Raw genomic sequence first — 17,404 nt, forward strand, 5'->3', positions numbered from 1 at the left:
CAAACGTTTTTTGAAAAAAATTAAAAATGTTACCAATTAGTCAAAATGTGGAGTTCAAACTGCTATCGTTTCAGTCAACCGAGCGTGGACTATTTGCTATTACTAACTTTATCATCCTGGGGGGATTATTTTGTCATAGCTGCTCTTGATGACATACGATAGAAAAGACCCATTTTCACAGTCGAGTGGGATAAGCCCGGAATGTGCTTTTTTAGAAGTCTGGAAGCAGATGCTCTCACGTGCTCTACTGTGTCAAAGTCAGTGACAGTAATGGACAGCTAGCATCCTAACGCTCTGGATGAATAAAAACTACAACTATGTCAACAGTGTTAGCCCTTACCAGCATGCAAGTAAGCCAAGTCAGGGTTCTCGATGTCGGGGTGCTGCTCCTTCAGGTGGTTTCGGAACTCCACAGGCACATTGGTTCCGTAGTCACACTTGGGGCAGTTGTACATCTTGACTCCTTCATGTTTGCCCGTGTGTAAAATGTGCTTGCGGATGTTTTCAGCACAGTTTGACCTACCGAGTAAGAAAGAGAAGTCAACCAAACTGAGGTTGAGTCAGCACCATGAGACCACAGACGATGATACTAGCGAACAGCTATGGAGGCCTTCCTGTGTGTCAGGCCCCAGTCGAGGGCTGTACTGGTACAGTAATTTCCACTTGTGTAACACAGTAGTCCCATGACGCTGGTAGTTTCTGTGAACCCTGGTGCTAATTTTTAGGTTGGTCTTTTACCTCAGTGATCCAATTCTATGTGGAACCCGAAGCTCAAAATCCCAGGTTCTACGATTTTACTATCAGATTATTCTGGTGCCACTTGAGGGCACCGAAGGAGTCTCCTTAACCCCAAGAACACACCTGTCACCAGGGAGGAGTGGTGCGGAGGGCAGCACTGCGGCCTCACTGAGTTTAGAACACTGAGGCAACAAAGCAGCTCTGTGTGGCTTTTATGTTCTGTCAAGTGAGCTCTAAAACCGTCTGGAGATAGAAAAGCAGCAGTGTGCTGAGTGCTGGTGAGCTTTCCACGTTGGTGTAGGTTTCTAAGCATGAGGGACTGAAAGATACAATGGAGGCTCCGTATTCTGTATGCCAAAGAGCCCTGAAAACAGGAGTAGGCTCCTCTCCCACTGTTCTACCAACTCAGAAAGGCAAGGCCTGAAATGCCCCGATAAGAGGCAACAGGCCTCTGCTCTTGAAGCAAGTTCTTCCATCGGCTCCTTCGGCCCTCTGTGAGTCTCTGCATCAGACACTGCACACCCAGACCCTTTCTGAGCACATACACAGCTGCTTTCTTTTGTCTTTGTTAGAACAGTACTAAAAAGGGCACTGCAAATGCAAGCAGGTTGGCCAGGGAGAGGGGGTGCACTGAACTAGAAACAAAAAATCAGGCTGGCCTCAAATTTCCCACAGAACAAAATTAAATGTCAAAAGAAAAATCAAGCAATAGGATCATCAGCATTTCTGGAGGGTACTGCCGAAGAACAAAATTTCTGCAGGATGTTGTTTGAAGTGAAGGTTCTGTGACCAATAAGGTAGGAAAACGGTAGTTAGCAAAGACATCTCACAATGCACACCAGACGATGAAAGGTCCTACCCGGAAGCTTCCCAAGGCTCTGCGCTGCCCCAACACTTCTAAGTAGGATTGCATTTGTGTGTAATATTCAACTGCGATGCTGACTTTGCAGGATGCACTCCAGGAACATTGGTGATGAACGCAAAAATGGTTATAACGCAACAATTTTACAGTAGCTACACTATCACACACAGGTAAAGGCAACAAAGGACATTAGAAATCTAGAGACCCAGTAAACACGTCGTCTCTTCACTCACGAAGAGAGAACAGAGGAGTATCAGGAAAGCATGGCGGAGCTCACAACAGCAGCTCTAGGAACAGCACTCCACAGATGCAGAGCTGTGGACAGGGCGACCTTTCCTACAGGCATCCAGATGAAGCAGAAACGCAAATATTTTTCCTCGTGAATGGGCATCCTGCATTATGGGAATAGTCCTGTAACTGGATCCAAGATAGTCCCCTGGAAAAGCTTAGGCTAAGAACCTTCTATCCCCAGGCAGTCTGTCCTGAAATGCACATGCCCAACTATACAGTTAGAAAGATTAAATCAGGCCAATTCCTCTATTGCTATACTAGAAAGAAACACAGCAAAATGTTAATGCAACTATAAAGCAATGCCCACTTCTATTTTCCAAATATACTTTAATTATATATTTCCATTAAAAAATTTATAACAACAACAAACACTTTTAAAAATAAGAAGAACCACAACAACAGAGATTTTTTTTCAGCCATTTTAAGCTTTGCCTTTGGCTAGGGTTCTGTCAAACTTTATGTTCAGTATCTCTTAGAACTTAGACTAAATATACCTTACGTTTGTGAAAATATGCATATATGGTTTATTTCTTTCTTGTCACTACTGAATTACCAAACTTGCTTTTCCTACAAATCCCTATTGTTAATAATCACCGTACTAAGTAAAAAATGAATAAGCACCTCATGTGTCCTCTGTGCTTGTCACTGGCCGGCTACTTTGAGGATATCACACTACTCCTAGAGGCAGAGACAGTGAGAGATTTTGTAGAGAAGGAAGGGAGCATCAGGAGATGAGCTGACTATCAAAGGTTAAGACCTCCATGCTTACATATCAAAGATACTAGGCACACTCTAGGAAAAGGGTGGGGTTGTAGAGTCTCTTAATTATATCAATATCCTTGGAATAATAACATCATGTTGACAAAAGTAAGAGGAAAACATCTGAGGGTGGATGAAACAAATGTCCACTTTTGTGATAATTAAAAGGAAGAGGACCATTTTTTGAATTTCCCAAATAGCTGAGTGAACTGTTCCAAGTCACTCCCTTAATTCTGCAGATCTCCCATTTGTTTTCCATGATACCCCCTCAACTCACTACTGTTTACTGACACCAGGGAGTGAAAACAAACAGCTCCCACTGTACTTAGTTGGTGCTGTTATTAGGACTGCCCACTCTTTCGTGCCACCTACATTATTTCTTTATGGAAAAAGCTAGGCATTAAGAATCATCAGAGACAATCCTGATCAAGTGAGGAAATCAGAATTACCAAAAGCCCCTAACTTCAATTTGTAACACATACTTAAATACAAGACAATATAAAGCAATGAATCCTCCTCTTTGGTGAAGGTCTTGAAGAGATGACATCGAAAACAAAGTATTTTGTGTTCAGAAAGGGTGTAGTTGGACAAAAATAAACCAACATCTCTTAGTACCTAAATAGCATGTGGAAGCTAACAATCAGGAGACTAATGGTGAAGCAACTGAAGGAGGGGGGAGGGAAAATTTAAAAAGGTGAGAGGCTTCTTTTTATTTAAAAATATAGACTAAAACAAGAAAGTGGTGTGTTAGTTGATATTTTACAAGGTATTAAGGATCATTTCATACACATGTTTTACATATACACACATATATATTTTTATTTATACTATATATACTGCTCATATATTTTATGTATAATACATGTATACATATTTTTATAATTATTTTATACATGAACAGATAAGATTAAATACATGCTAATTAAATACATTAGCATTAAATACATGCTAACAAGAACATAAAATAGGCAATGTCTGTCTTCAATAGAAAAGACACATTTTATCTATTTCATGGATGACAGTGTATTTGCATACAATCAAAATCTCTTCCTCTGTATTTAATGTCATGCCATACAAAACTTTTTAAAATATTGGGACAAAACTGAGCCTTTCACACCTGCAAAATCAAACTATTCCAATCAAAGCCTAAGAAGTAAAAGCTAGGACATATTGTGTCACTATCCTTTAAAGCAGAATACCTGCAGTAGGTAGGGGCAAACTTTAGTCGCTGCATTCGAGAACATCTCATAACGTCGCAAAATGTGAGGAACAATAAATAGATCGGACACCTTCTGGTAAGTAATTCTGAATGTTATTCAGCCCCAAAATGCTCATTCTTTCCACAAACAGAACTTACGAGTAGTGATAAGCATGGTAAACTGAAGTGGTGCTAATCAAGGCTGGTGGTGCAGGAGAAGGAAGGATGATCCAAGATATGATTTCCAACAGGGTCATGGACAAGTCACCAGGCATAACAGCAGTTAAGCCAACTGGGCACACAATCATTAGGACTGGGTGACTGAACAATGTCTTCATTTTGACACTGATTTTTAATGTAAAGAGCTTATTTGTGTTCCATGCTCATAGACTGGAAGACTTGATATTAAGCTGGCGATCCTCCCCAAACCGATGTACAGATTTAATGCACTCCCTGTCATAGGCTCAGTGGGATGTTTTACAGAAACTGAAATGCTGATCCTAAAGTTCATATGGAAATGCACAGGGCCTAGAAGAGCCAATAAAGTCTCAGAAAAGAACTACGTTGGAGGACTCACACATTCCGAATTCAGAAGTTATTCCAAAGCCATAGTAATCAAGACACTGTGGCAGAAGAAAAAGGATAGCTATTCGGGACTCAGCATGGGAAGCCAGAGCAGTGTGGTTCCACTGAAGTTAGAGTCCTGACCACTGGCTGCAGGCTCCCTATGAGGATTGGGGATGCATGCAGGACTTGTTGGAACCACAACCTGCATGCACAGTGTGAACGGGAAAGTTATGAGGAAACTCAGAACGGGAAAGTTATGAGGAAACTCAGAATTAGATTTTGGTATATGATGTGTTGACAGTCTTGAGGCAGCTTATGATAGATACATAAAAGAGAATAATGTACAATGTATTACATAATATACACGCTGGGCAATAGCCAAAGGATCAAAATGGGAACTAATTTTAAGGCTTCTTAAAATATATAAAGTAAATACTTTATTCAGTCCAAAGGCAATGTATTTCAAAATAATAACCAGAATATCAAGGGGCTTCTAGAGCTCTGCAAAACTGTTTATTATTACTACTAACTCACTATTACACAAAAAGCATTAAGTTAAATTTATATCATATTTAATCTAAGGAAAAGATAGCTAAAAAAATTCTGAATTTTTTCCCTCTTTTGATATACGTTATTTTGGTTATTAAAACAAAAAGCATCAGTGAAGTTGCTGAACAAACAACTGCATATTTCAAACAAAAAGTCTTAACAAGGGATAGATACAGTGAAAGCCTGCCTTCTACCGCTGTCCCACTCTGTCTAGATAACCCCCACTCCCCCCGGCAGGTACAACTCACAACTTCTTATCAATCTTTTGGTAGAATTAAAAATGACTTTTTCAAACCACAGATACATTGTACATTCTTATCTCCACCCTCCAGGTATATGAGCTTGCTGGCCTAACATTAGGCAGCATCTTGCTTTCCTTACCTAACAATGCAACAAGGGGGATCTTTCCACATCAGCATGGGAGAGCCTCTCTTGGCTGCCTTCTACCCTCCCCTCCCCCCCTCCCCCTCTCCCCTGCCTTCTTTCCCTCCCTTTTCAACAGCCACTCAGTACTCCACAGGACAGGTACAGCATATTACATTTAAGCGATCCTCTACTGATGGGCATTTACGTTGTTTCTAATCACTTGCTAGTGTGAACAAGGTTGCAATGAATAATTGTGTAGAACACTTTCTATATTTCAGAATGCCAAGAGAATTTCACGATGCCAAGTGGAAGTGTTTCAAATGTCAATGGGCATATGCTTTTGTAATTTTGATAAATTCTGCCAAATTGCCCTCCAGAGAAGGTGTAGCAATTTATACTTCTACCAACAATGTTTGAGAGATCCTGCTTCTGCACATTCTCGCCAAAGGAGTGTGTTACCAAACTTGCAAATTTTTGCCCATTTGGTAGGAGAAAAAAACTCCAGCTCACTGGAGTTTGATCTGTTAATTTTTAATTTGCATTTCTCTTATAATGAATGAGGCTAAGTATCTTCAAATAATGAAATGCCATATGTATTTTCTTTTCCACGCACTGTTTTCATATTTTGATCTCCATTTTTTCTACAATGTTGTTAGTCACCCTCTTATACATTAAGGAGACTGATGGTCTATGACAGAAGCTGCAAATATTTTTTCCTTTGTTTCCTTTTTTTCTTCTATTGACTTTGCTTATGGTAAAAGAGAAGTTTTTAAATTTTGTTCAATGGCCTCCTTACTTGGAAGTTATAAAAGAATTGTCCCAAATTTGGTTCTAGTACTTGTATAGTTGTATAACCTTACATTAAGTATTAGATCCTTTTCAAAACCATCCTAGAGTGTGGTGCAAAGTGTAGATATAGACTACAAGCCAGATCTCTCAATACCATTCATTACTAGTCCATCTGTGCCCCACTGACTTGAAATGTCATCTCACCAATATTTTATTTGTTTGAAGCTAATTCTGGACTTCCTCCTATAGTGAGCTGGTCAATCTGTGCACGTGCCAACCTGTTTCAATAAGCCAGGCCGCAGAAGGCTCACATCTGGTTGAGCCCATCCTTCTGCATTGTTCTTTTTCCTCCCATCACCTACACAGGCCATCATGGAGCCAGTCATAAGACTGTGGTCTTCGGCAGGCGTGGCAAACATCTTGAGTTAACTACGGAACCAGAGAGACCTGGGCCAATAATAAATTAATATCCCTGACACAACTGGGTACTTCCCATGTATTTATTAACATGTACTAATATGATCTTTCTGATAAAGAAGCTGAAACACAGAGAGACTGGCCCAGAGGCCATGTGCTGAAGGGTATAGAAGGGTGTCTGCACACAGAAGTCCTAAATAAATCTGAGTTTTCTGTTTCCCCAAGGGAAGCTATACATCTGCCTCAACATTCTCAGATTCGCTTGTCTGAAATTAATGATGGTCTTAATGTTTTGGTAACAATTTGGCATTGTCATATATGTAAAATGACCAAAAAAATTCTGAAAGTTCTACTTAAAGAAACGTGTCAGTTTTGTTCAACACCTTGATCCTCAAACTTTCTGACCACAGATCACTCTTTTGGTTTACGGGAATAATACATGTATCTCATAAGGCTGTCAGGAGAATTAAAGTAAATTACATTAAGCATGTTCAGAAAATGCAGTAGGTACTCAATTCTTTTTTTATTACTACTACTAGTCTTTCTATTACATGCAAGACAGTTCAACTATCAGGATCATTATTAGCAATTTTCTTATTGTATTTGAAAAGCAATTTCAATTCATTTGAATAAAAACAGATTCCCAAAACAGTTATATAAGTGTATATATGTGTATACATTGAGAAATGCAATTTCTTCTTCTGCCTGTTTAGAATATAGTCTTTGAACTCATATTCTTGAAAATAATTACTGTGTAGTTAAGTTTTATGTTTTGGAACAAGTGCATCAATACTATGCACTATAGTACATATTTATCTAAAATTTCAGTGGAAAGGGGTTTCTACTATATCTTTATAACAGTAATTCAAAATGAATAAGGAAAAATCCAAAGAAAGTGTTTATGTAAATTAAACTTAAGAAGTTAATCACATATTTTTTTTAACCAGTAGTATTTAATTATAAATTTACTGGGCAAAAAACCAGTCTAAGAAAAATGAGAAAAATCTCTGTGGGAGAGAAGAACATAAAGCTGCCAAGTCACTGCAAGTTGGCGGAATGTGCTCCAATATATAAGCTCAGGGTCTGTTTCACAGTTTATGTAACGCAGCCCAAGGTATATAGTCCTCTACCACTTCTGTTCTCACTAAAGGACCCATAAGGAAAAAACCTGATAATTTTAGACTACAGAACATTTGGGCTGTTTAAATTTAAAATTGGTGAGAAGCTGTTAGAATAAAGAATTTCATATTCCCCTGCCTAAAATGAAACATTTTATCGATGGATGTTTAGCAAATGAATGTTATTTGGAGTGCTGAACCAAATAAATCACCAGAACAGACAGCACAAAGATCCATGTATATAAGGGATAAAGATGTCATTTCCGATCAATAAGGAAATGATGGGTTTTATATAATAAATGGTGTTGAGGCAACCGTCTGCTGTATGAGGAGAAACAAATTAGATTCTTATGGCCCTAACCATGTAAAAATAAATGCCATTTGGATTCTAGCATTAACATAAGCACACGAAATTATAAAAGTGCTAGAAGAAAATACAAGAAAATATTTTTATAATCTTGGTTGGAAAGAGTGCTCCTAAATTCAAAACGCAAATGCTACAAAAAGATGTAGCAAAATATACTTCATAAAAGTTAAAACTGCTATATACCATAATACATTATAAATAAAGTTAAAAGACAAGTCAAAGACATGGAGAGAATACATGCAACATATATAAAGACAAATGATTAATATAAAGACTATAAAATGAGTACCTATGATTAATAAGAAAAAAAAAGATAAAAATCTCAAAAGCTGGATGAAGAGCATAAGCAAGAAATCCGTAATTGGGGATCTATAAAAGGTAATGTAAGCATTAAAAGGTAATCGATGACTCTAGTAGCCAAGGAAATATAAATTAAAGCCTAACATAACAGAGAGGCAAAATTCAAGAAGATTGATAACATTAATTATTGGTAAGGGAAATGAGTATCACTGCTGACAGCGTCAGCTTTCCGAAGACATTTGAGGATAGCCTTTAAAATTAAAATATACACATACTCTTGGATTTAGGAATTCAATCTCTAGAAATTAACCACAAGAACAACCATTAAGTCATTATTTATAACACTAGGCTAAACATTAAACACTAGGAAAAAATTTGAAATTAGGTATGTGTTAACAGAGGAATGGGTCATTAACTTTTGGTGATCCACACTGTGGGATTCAACACTGCTGACAGGTAAGGGTTAACTTGCAAGACTGCTTCCCAGAGGAGCAGCCTGTGTACTACAGAGCTTCATGGAAGCCAACTACACCCTGGTAGGACACTGGGAGGACACAGCCTGATTACAGGGAGAGAGTATTCTCCAACCACGAACGTTCAGTGGTGTCAGGACAAGGCAAGAGCCCTGGTGGGCCAGGTCACTAGATTGTTCAACCACAGCCCTAAACACACACCCATGAAGGATGGTACTCCCCCAGTGCTGGAGCTGAGCAGTTCCACAGCCAAAGGCCCAGAACTTTCCCAGCATGACACCCAACACTGTAAAATCGAGTGCTGCTTCAGACTACAACAGGTATGGACAGAGGCTGAAGGGAGGAACAATAACCATGCACCTGTCTATGACCACCTCCCCGCAAATGCTGTTGACAAAGGCCTAGTGTGTATGCTCATCATTCACCGTAGTTTGTCGGACAAAAGCCATCAAATAAAATAAGATAAATCTTATGTCCCACCATGGAAAATCTTCCAAGACATAGTATTAAGTTAAAAGAAAAATAAAGTTCCAGATGAATACATATATGGCTTCTTCTAGCTTTTTAAAATTATATACACGTAGTCACATAAATATATATATGCATTAAATGGGTATAAGAAGGAAAGTCAGCACACTACTCATGGTAACCATCTTTATGGAAAGGCTTATAAATCAGGAAACTTTCATGTTTGCTTAGTATATATTTGGGACACCTGGATGATTAATGAGAGTATCTTCTTTTACTCATGTAAAGCAAATATGATCAGAACATGTATTTTAAAAACAAGTGGATTGTATAGTATTGTATCAAATGTAAATATCATAAACAATAAGCAGTACAGCCGATATAAGCTGGGAATAGAGGTCGGGAAAACCCTAAATGCAGAGATTCTCCTGTTTATATAGAAACAATTCAAACTGATGAATCAAGTAAAAGACTTAAGTATAGTAAGTCAAGTTGTAAAAGTAATCACTTGGATTGCCAAATAGAATACTATAATAAAAACAGGGAAGAGGGGAGGGGTGTAGCGGAAAATGGGGTAATCGAGCTAACTTTTTTGGATATGTTACAACAGCCAAATGCTGTCTGCAAACCAAGAAAGAGAGGAATAAGCAAAGTCTTCAGGTTCTCTCCAGCAGGACCAAGATATGAATGATTACAAGTGGTTGTATCTCAGGGAAATGGGGAGAAGCAGTGAGATTCTGACTTTTCAAATGACAGAGTTCATATAGTAAAATTAATGTACAATGATAAGTTTTATGGGTATTTAAGTAAAATAGGTATTTAAAAATAATGCTATGTTACAATTACTTACAAAATTATCCAAATCCTTTTTTTTTAAACTAAGACAAAAGAGTACAGGTATCAGAAATAATCACAAAATACAATGTCTTGAATTTTTCCTGCAAATTTTAATTGTACATTTTCTGGATCACCCTGCTCCGAATTCTATGAATTTTCTTTTCATTTTGCCCCTGAACTGGTGGCTTCTATTAAATATGATAATTCCAACCAGACCACTTATATTCATGACTTTCTGCTGTTCATAAATCCCAATTCCTTGAACTCAATCGCTCTGACCACAAGAGCTCACATACATTTTCTCTCTCCATTTCTCATTTATACTTATGTTAGTATTGTTATGTGACGGAAGGTGATAGGCAACATCTGATGCTAAAGCAGAGCCATGTCTTACAAGAAAAAAGAATTTGTAAGTCAGCACAGAAGTGGATGAAAACTGATGCATTACTGATCCTGTTGCACTGTTCCCAAGTGGACACAGGTATCCAGGTTCAGGTCAAGGTGCTTCCTTGAGCTCACAGCCACATTCTGAGTGCACACACGGCCGTGTGCTCACACAGAGGGCTGCCCCTGGCAGCCGCAGCACCAGCCACATGTGACCTCCAGGAGGCCTCTGTCCATCTGCACAGGGAGGTACTGGTCTGAAAGCCAAGGGAACAAGGCCAGGCTTCCAAACACACTTCCTGGGAGGCACTTTCAGAACAGAAGTCATGTGAGCCCAATTACTGCTTCAGTTCATACGGAAAGTGTCCAGTAACAACAACAAATCTATTTCTTCATGTATCGACTTCCTGTTTTCAAAATGAATTTATTCAACAAATATTTAATGTAGTGCTTACCACACACAAAACGGGAAACATACAGAGGAACGGTTTTGGTTCTGCCCCCACAGACAGCCCCGTTTGACAGATGAGTCATGTACTTCCACAGTGTGCTTCATAACATGAAATCGAATTTTGAAAGAGTTGAAAATCTCACCCAGCCACTGCTGTACCCACTTCAGTGACATCTTTAATTGATAATGGCTCAAAGTCACCTTGCTTTCCACACTATTTAAAATGCTTTACTGATTTCAACTGATTTCTAAGGAGACTGATTATGTGCACACTCCCTATGGATACAGCACCACGTTCGATGGGTTCATTATGTAAGGGTTTCACCAATCGCGTCACCACCACCTCTGTTCCCAGGAGCAGGCGTCACCTGCCACGCACTCCTCGCCATTCATGGCGCCACAGTCACATGCCATCACAGTACTTCTCTATTCAATCTCTGCTCAAGGTATCTACAGCCCTTAAGAGGAGATAATCTGCTTTAAACCTAACAACCTCCTTCCCGCCATCTATTCTGCTGGAGAACAATGAAGATCACAAAGGAAGAAAATGGTAGGAAGCAACACTGAACTGTTAGAAACCTAAATTATTTTGTTAGAATTTAACATTTCAAGAATGGCCCCCCTCCTACACCCTGTGAAGTGAGAAAAGGAGACTGATTTAAATGTGTGGCCAGACTCGGCCCGTCCTCCACGTCCTATGGAGGGAGGAGGGGCCATGGGTAGGTGAAAACCAAGAAGAACCTTGATTTCTCCTTGACTCTTCTTTAGCTCAAAGAGAAACAATACATTTCATTAACTGTTTCAGCTCTCAATATCCTGCCATATTGCCCATCTGGGAAAGGAGGGAACTTCTACAGCAGGAGTTCTGTGAGTCTTTAATGAGTCTAAAGGGGGTGGACAAAGGGTACGATATATAGTGTGTTTCTCAAAGTTATTTGGCTACAAAAACACTTTTTCTAGGCTGAGTTAACAATATCGCGTGAAGATCATGATTTGTGAAAATCAAAATGTCCAATTAGCCCTACAAACTCTTCCACTAATCTTCCAAGCCGGCTGGCAGTAAGCGCCGGCAGAAACTCTCTTCGGTGTCATCTTGCCACTCTTTTTATCCTGGACCTTTGAAAAACACAGCCCCCACCCAAGTCTTCATCTCTTACAGGATGGATGTGATTCTTTCCTTTTCTATTAACCACCTAAGCTTAGCAAAGTGAAATGCTATAAAATCAGGAAAGGCGTGTGGATGAGCAGCTTTCTGAACAATAAGTGTGTACTAAGGACGTTCAGGCAGGTGCAGCCTGACCATCCTTTTAGGTCCATGCAATCACTGGAGTCGTATTTATAAGAGGGGCGAAGGCGGCGAAAGAGTGGGCGTACAGAGACATACTCACGAAGGAGTCCGAACTACTGAAGTAGAACATTATTGAACTGTGGCTGGAAATCAGTGACCGGAAACAAAGGCTACTTTACAAATCACCTTCCATATATATATATATCTTATATAATAACATATATATCCTATATAATATATATTCTATATAACATATATATCCTATATAACATATATATCCTACATAATAACATATATATCTTATATAACATATATCCTATATAACATATATATCCTATATAACACATATATATCCTGTATAATACAATAACATACATATATGATAATTTACTATAGCATTTCTAGTTGAAAGCTTTTTCAAATTTAAGGTGACGTAAGTAAAATTTCACTGAACCAAATATGTTTTGCGCTATTTCTGATAGTCTAGGCCAGATCTTGGTTTTACTTGGGACAATCTAATAATGTTGAAGAGAAAAATAAAATGGCTTGGTTTAAAACACCAACAACTTTGTGCACGCAAGCCTAAGAGTGCGGCTGACCGGGTGGTTCCACCGACAGATGTGATGGCATACATCACCCCCTGCTCCAAGACTCTTGTAGTCTAGTCGGGCAGGGGCTCCCCTAAAATTTTAAATACTTAAGTGGCCAAAAGGAAACAGCATCCCTCACACCTGGTTTATTGAGGTGTGGACTGGCCAGTCATCCATCCAGGCTGGGATCAGAGCAAGGAGGTGGGACAGGAGATAAGATAGGAAGTTTCTTTGCCGGTCCCTCTCTCTGGTAACTGCGCTGCCACAGGAAATCGCCAACTGCCCCATCTTTCTAAGTCTTTCCTAAGAATCTTTCCCTGGCTTGAACTCCGTTCCTTACAAAACTCCCTAAGTGTGTATTTGCTTGATAGTAGATTTCAAGTGAATACTTTATCAATTTTGTTAAATTGAGTCTGATAATCAAGGAGCATTTAAGGCTTTTCTAATTCTGAAGTTATAGGATTACTTCGTAGAAACAGTTAATAGAAAATAGTCACTGATGGCGAAGGGCCACTGAATTTATTTAATAATCTACGTCTATCTTTACAAAATGCTCTATGTAATCCATTTAAAAATAATAACTGGTTCATTTCAGTCTCTGCACACAATGCTTCCCTTTGTCCCTTGTAAGTCTCTCAAATGTCTTATTTTAAAGGAATATATAGTACTCCCGGAAGACATTTTCCCATTTCTATTCTCTTCGACTCCTGCGAGCCCTTGTTCTGTGTGATAAGGCAATCTCCTCCGGGATCGGAGCTGTGTAGTTTCGCACCACGAGTGACAAGGACTCGGCTTGAATAACTGCTGTGCGCAGGTTGTAATTATGTCAGCTGGAGTGTTGAACAAGGGGACTGATTAATGTGAGCCCCGGCCCAGGCGCAGGCCCTATCAAAACCTCCGCGCAGGCCAGCAGTGGGGACGGGTTAAAGCAAAAAGACAAAACATGCTGTATCGCCCATGATAGATGAATTGCTCCAACAGTCTTCAGGCAGATGTTCCGGGACAGTATAATATACAATTACTCTGCCTTATCACTTTCCCAGGGACAATAAAGCTTCCTCCTTCTATAGCTCATGTGAGTGAAGGCAAAATTCGTTTTACTTTTACAGCACCGACTCACTTATCATGGTGCCCTGATTGTGCTTTTACAGCTAAAGAAAACACATATTCCACTTTTAAACTAAAACAAAACAAAACAAAACAAACACCAAAAAAAAAAAAAACCCTTGAAAATAAAACTGGAACCCTGTTTGAATCTCTTCGACTTGAAAGCACACAAGTTTTAAGACTGTTTTGTTAAAAATGGATGCAAGGAAGGTGATGTGTGTGTGTGCATATTAGTTAAAAACAAGCACATATAACTCAAGAAGTAAGATTTGGGTCGCATAATCACTATATTCATAACATCGCCTTTCAACAGCCATGCAGAAATCATTAACTGAAAGGAACATGTAATTAAAACTATATATATGTATATATATATGCTGATATCATCCATATATTTCTCAGGCCCAGCCACACGGCCCCCCGAGTCTGGGAGGATACTTTCCCGATGACACTCTTATTACTGCTGTTCTTACTTGGTGTCTCTGGTCCCCTCCTCCTGAAGGACACTGTGTGAGCTTAGGAAATGGAGACTGCCTCAGAGCCCAGCACAGCCAGTGCTGAGACAGACCTGGTTCAGGAGCGCTATGGGGATCACGTCTACTATATTTACCTGGACTCACAGCAATGCTGCCCAAATTGGTGACAGGATGTACAGAACCACTGCAATTTGCAAAAAGGGAAATGAATATGCTTTTAATTTTTAAAGTTCAAAAACATGCTAAAGCCAAAAAATTGAGATGTAGCCACAATAACCACTTTGTGATAAGCACAGTTAATGAAACAGAGCAGCCAAAATGGCAGTGGGATCAAAGGAAATCCATACACAACCTACCTGAATGCAAAAACAAACAAAAAGCATACATCAACCTGTGGGACAATGCAGATGACTTATTTCCACTTTTCAGTGGTGCAGGACAGCTGACGCCGACACTCAGCAGCTGTAATACACCCTAAGTCCCGGACACAAATCACGTACCCCATCTCACCCTAAGAAGTGACAGATTTGCTTTCTCTCTTCATATCATACACACACTAACTCCAATACCCACATGATCCTTATTATTACAACTCTCTGGGCAGGACCATTCCAGCAGAATTCTAGGTTCCTAGAAACGTGGCAATTGGAAGAAGGTAGGGGGGTCAACCCAAAACAGTGAAATAGAAGTTTTAGCACAAATGGACACAGAAGATATAAGTAAGCCCACAATGGATACAGGAGTTGTGCCGCGTGCATAATTACCTGGAGTAAGTCAAGAAAAGACAGGTAAAACAGATCGAGTGGGCTGTAAATACCTGGGGGAGTCAGGTGTCATCACAATAAACGGCTGATGACGTCACTACAGTAGCCTGTTAGATTTACTGGTCTGAGAAGAACCCCAAGACACTCACAAAAACTGTTTAGTGTAAGTCATAGAAAAGATGTCACATTTTAAAAGACGGCATTTAGAAATGAGTGTTTGTTACATGACTACACTGGACTGTTGACTGGTGCTAAGCAAATTTCTGAATCACATGTAACAGGTAAAGTGATATAGGCTTTGTGGAAATTCTTCCTATAAAACAAATAAAATCCTAATATTGGGGGGTGTGGGGGGGGCAGAATAAAAGCATTACACAATCTCTATGTTCTTGATTCAGAAGTTTTAAGACAAAGGTGAAAGTGGGAGCTGTGCAGTCCCCCAGAATGCAGAGACGTCGGCAGAGCAGAGCTTCTGAAGCTGCAGCTCTCCATCTCGAGAGCGCGTGCCTACGGCGCGAACATGAGGTGCTGCTCTGCATCCCGAGGGCTTCCACTGAGGCACGTAGGACTGCCCAAAAAATATCATCAGTGCCTGCACACTGCTCAGACACCGAACCCTGAACCTTAGCTGCTCCATCCTGGCCATGAGTGGCAACATGGCGTTCCACGTCCCTACTTCAGCTGGAGCTCTCACCCTGGCATGGAAGCACTTACAATTTAAAAAGCAATCTTGGGGGCGCCTGGGTGGCTCAGTTGGTTAGGCGACTGCCTTCGGCTCAGGTCATGATCCTGGAGTCCCGGGATCGAGTCCCACATCGGGCTCCCTGCTCGGCAGGGAGTCTGCTTCTCCCTCTGACCCTCTTCCCTCTTGTGCTATCTCTCATTCTAACTCTCTCAAATAAATAAATAAAATCTTAAAAAAAAAGCAATCTTGAGCAAACAAACAAAAACAAATGCACAATGTGCACCCACCTATGCGCCCTCCCGGCTTCTCCCAAGTGTCCTCCCAGAGCAGCCCTCAAGACGGACCTGCCCTCAAGAGCGGCCAGCCTGCATTCTTACCATGTTCTCCCTTCTGGGCACCTACCTGGTATCTGTTCCCAGCCTTTGACTAGAACTGGTCTTCCTGAGACAGTCAGTGACCTCTTGGTGACTGAGGCAAGGGACTACACTGCCCTTACTTACTGCCGTCTGACGCAGCCGAGCACAGTTCCCCAGCTGCCCTGAGGTCCCGGCCCTTTCTGGGAAGCAACCTCTCAGTCTCTCTTACCCTTGCTATTTGCCACCCCCTGCATGTCTTGTTTTCCACATTTTCCAAGAGAGATTTCGCTCATGTCGATGCCATCAAGGACTTATTATACATCCATTGCCACTTCCATGAGGACAGCACAGGGGTGTTTCAGGGCTCACACAGCCCAAACCTCACTCACTCTGTGGCAGGAACCTCCCTCCTCCAGCATTGGAGACCTTGGGAATGGCGCCGCCCCCCCCCCCGCCCCGTGGCCCTGGCCCTAGCCTGCATCTGTCCCCCTGCCCTTGAATGCACACATTCCAGCTCCTGACGAGCATGTGAGTCCGCCAGCCTCTCTGTCTTTGGCCAGACTGCCAGCTTAGGGCCGGGCACTCACGATGTTCTGTGGGTACCTCCGCAACAGTCTATGCCACGACCTCCCGGCCCCCGCTCTGTCCCTCTCTGGCTCACCAAGTGCACTGTACCAGTGACCTCTGACAAGCAAAATGTGACTATGTCCCTTTCCTGCTTAAAATTCTCCACGGGCTCCCCATTGCCTTTGGGGTAAAACTCAAAACAGTCTGGCGCAGATTTCTTGCTGCCCTGCACCCCCTCATCCATATGCCCTGCAGTCCAGGCTTGCTGAAGTGAGAAGGAAGCTTACAGTCAAATGGAAAGTATAATTTGGGAGTAGAAAGCCAGACAGAATCTTACCTGTAACTAAAATTAGAGCTATCTTAAGGTTTTGGGACAAAAAAAATTCTCAAAATTAAGTGTCAACCACTTTTTACCCCAAATAATACAATCCAAGGGATTGATTTAAGCACAAGCACTGAAAATTTATATTTTCTCTCAATGGGAAAATGATAATTTGTTTTATGACATTTCATATATTTGTTAAATGTTGTAACTTATGAAGGAAGAAACAAAACATACTGAGGAAAGAAAGGGCCAAGTACAGTTCACCAACATCTATTCAAATCTTAGAGTGAGAGATCTCCAAACAGTGTCCTC

The 17,404-nt window shown here is 40.6% G+C and overlaps 1 protein-coding gene across 4 annotated transcripts in view; it reads right to left on the reverse strand.

Moving 5' to 3' along the window:
- Positions 1 to 17,404, reverse strand: part of ZNF407 (zinc finger protein 407) — a 480,646-nt gene that overhangs the window by 178,350 nt on the left and 284,892 nt on the right. For all 4 annotated transcript variants that reach the window (XM_073898026.1, XM_025886368.2, XM_073898028.1 and 1 more), the window contains exon 8: positions 341 to 519. In XM_073898026.1, the coding sequence (XP_073754127.1) occupies positions 341 to 519 (179 nt within the window). The remainder of the gene's footprint in view (positions 1 to 340; positions 520 to 17,404) is intronic.

Source organism: Callorhinus ursinus, unplaced genomic scaffold, assembly GCF_003265705.2.
Source record: "Callorhinus ursinus isolate GAN/ISIS: 27379988/994484 unplaced genomic scaffold, GSC_fseal_2.0 scaffold11, whole genome shotgun sequence".
Taxonomy (NCBI): domain Eukaryota; kingdom Metazoa; phylum Chordata; class Mammalia; order Carnivora; family Otariidae; genus Callorhinus; species Callorhinus ursinus.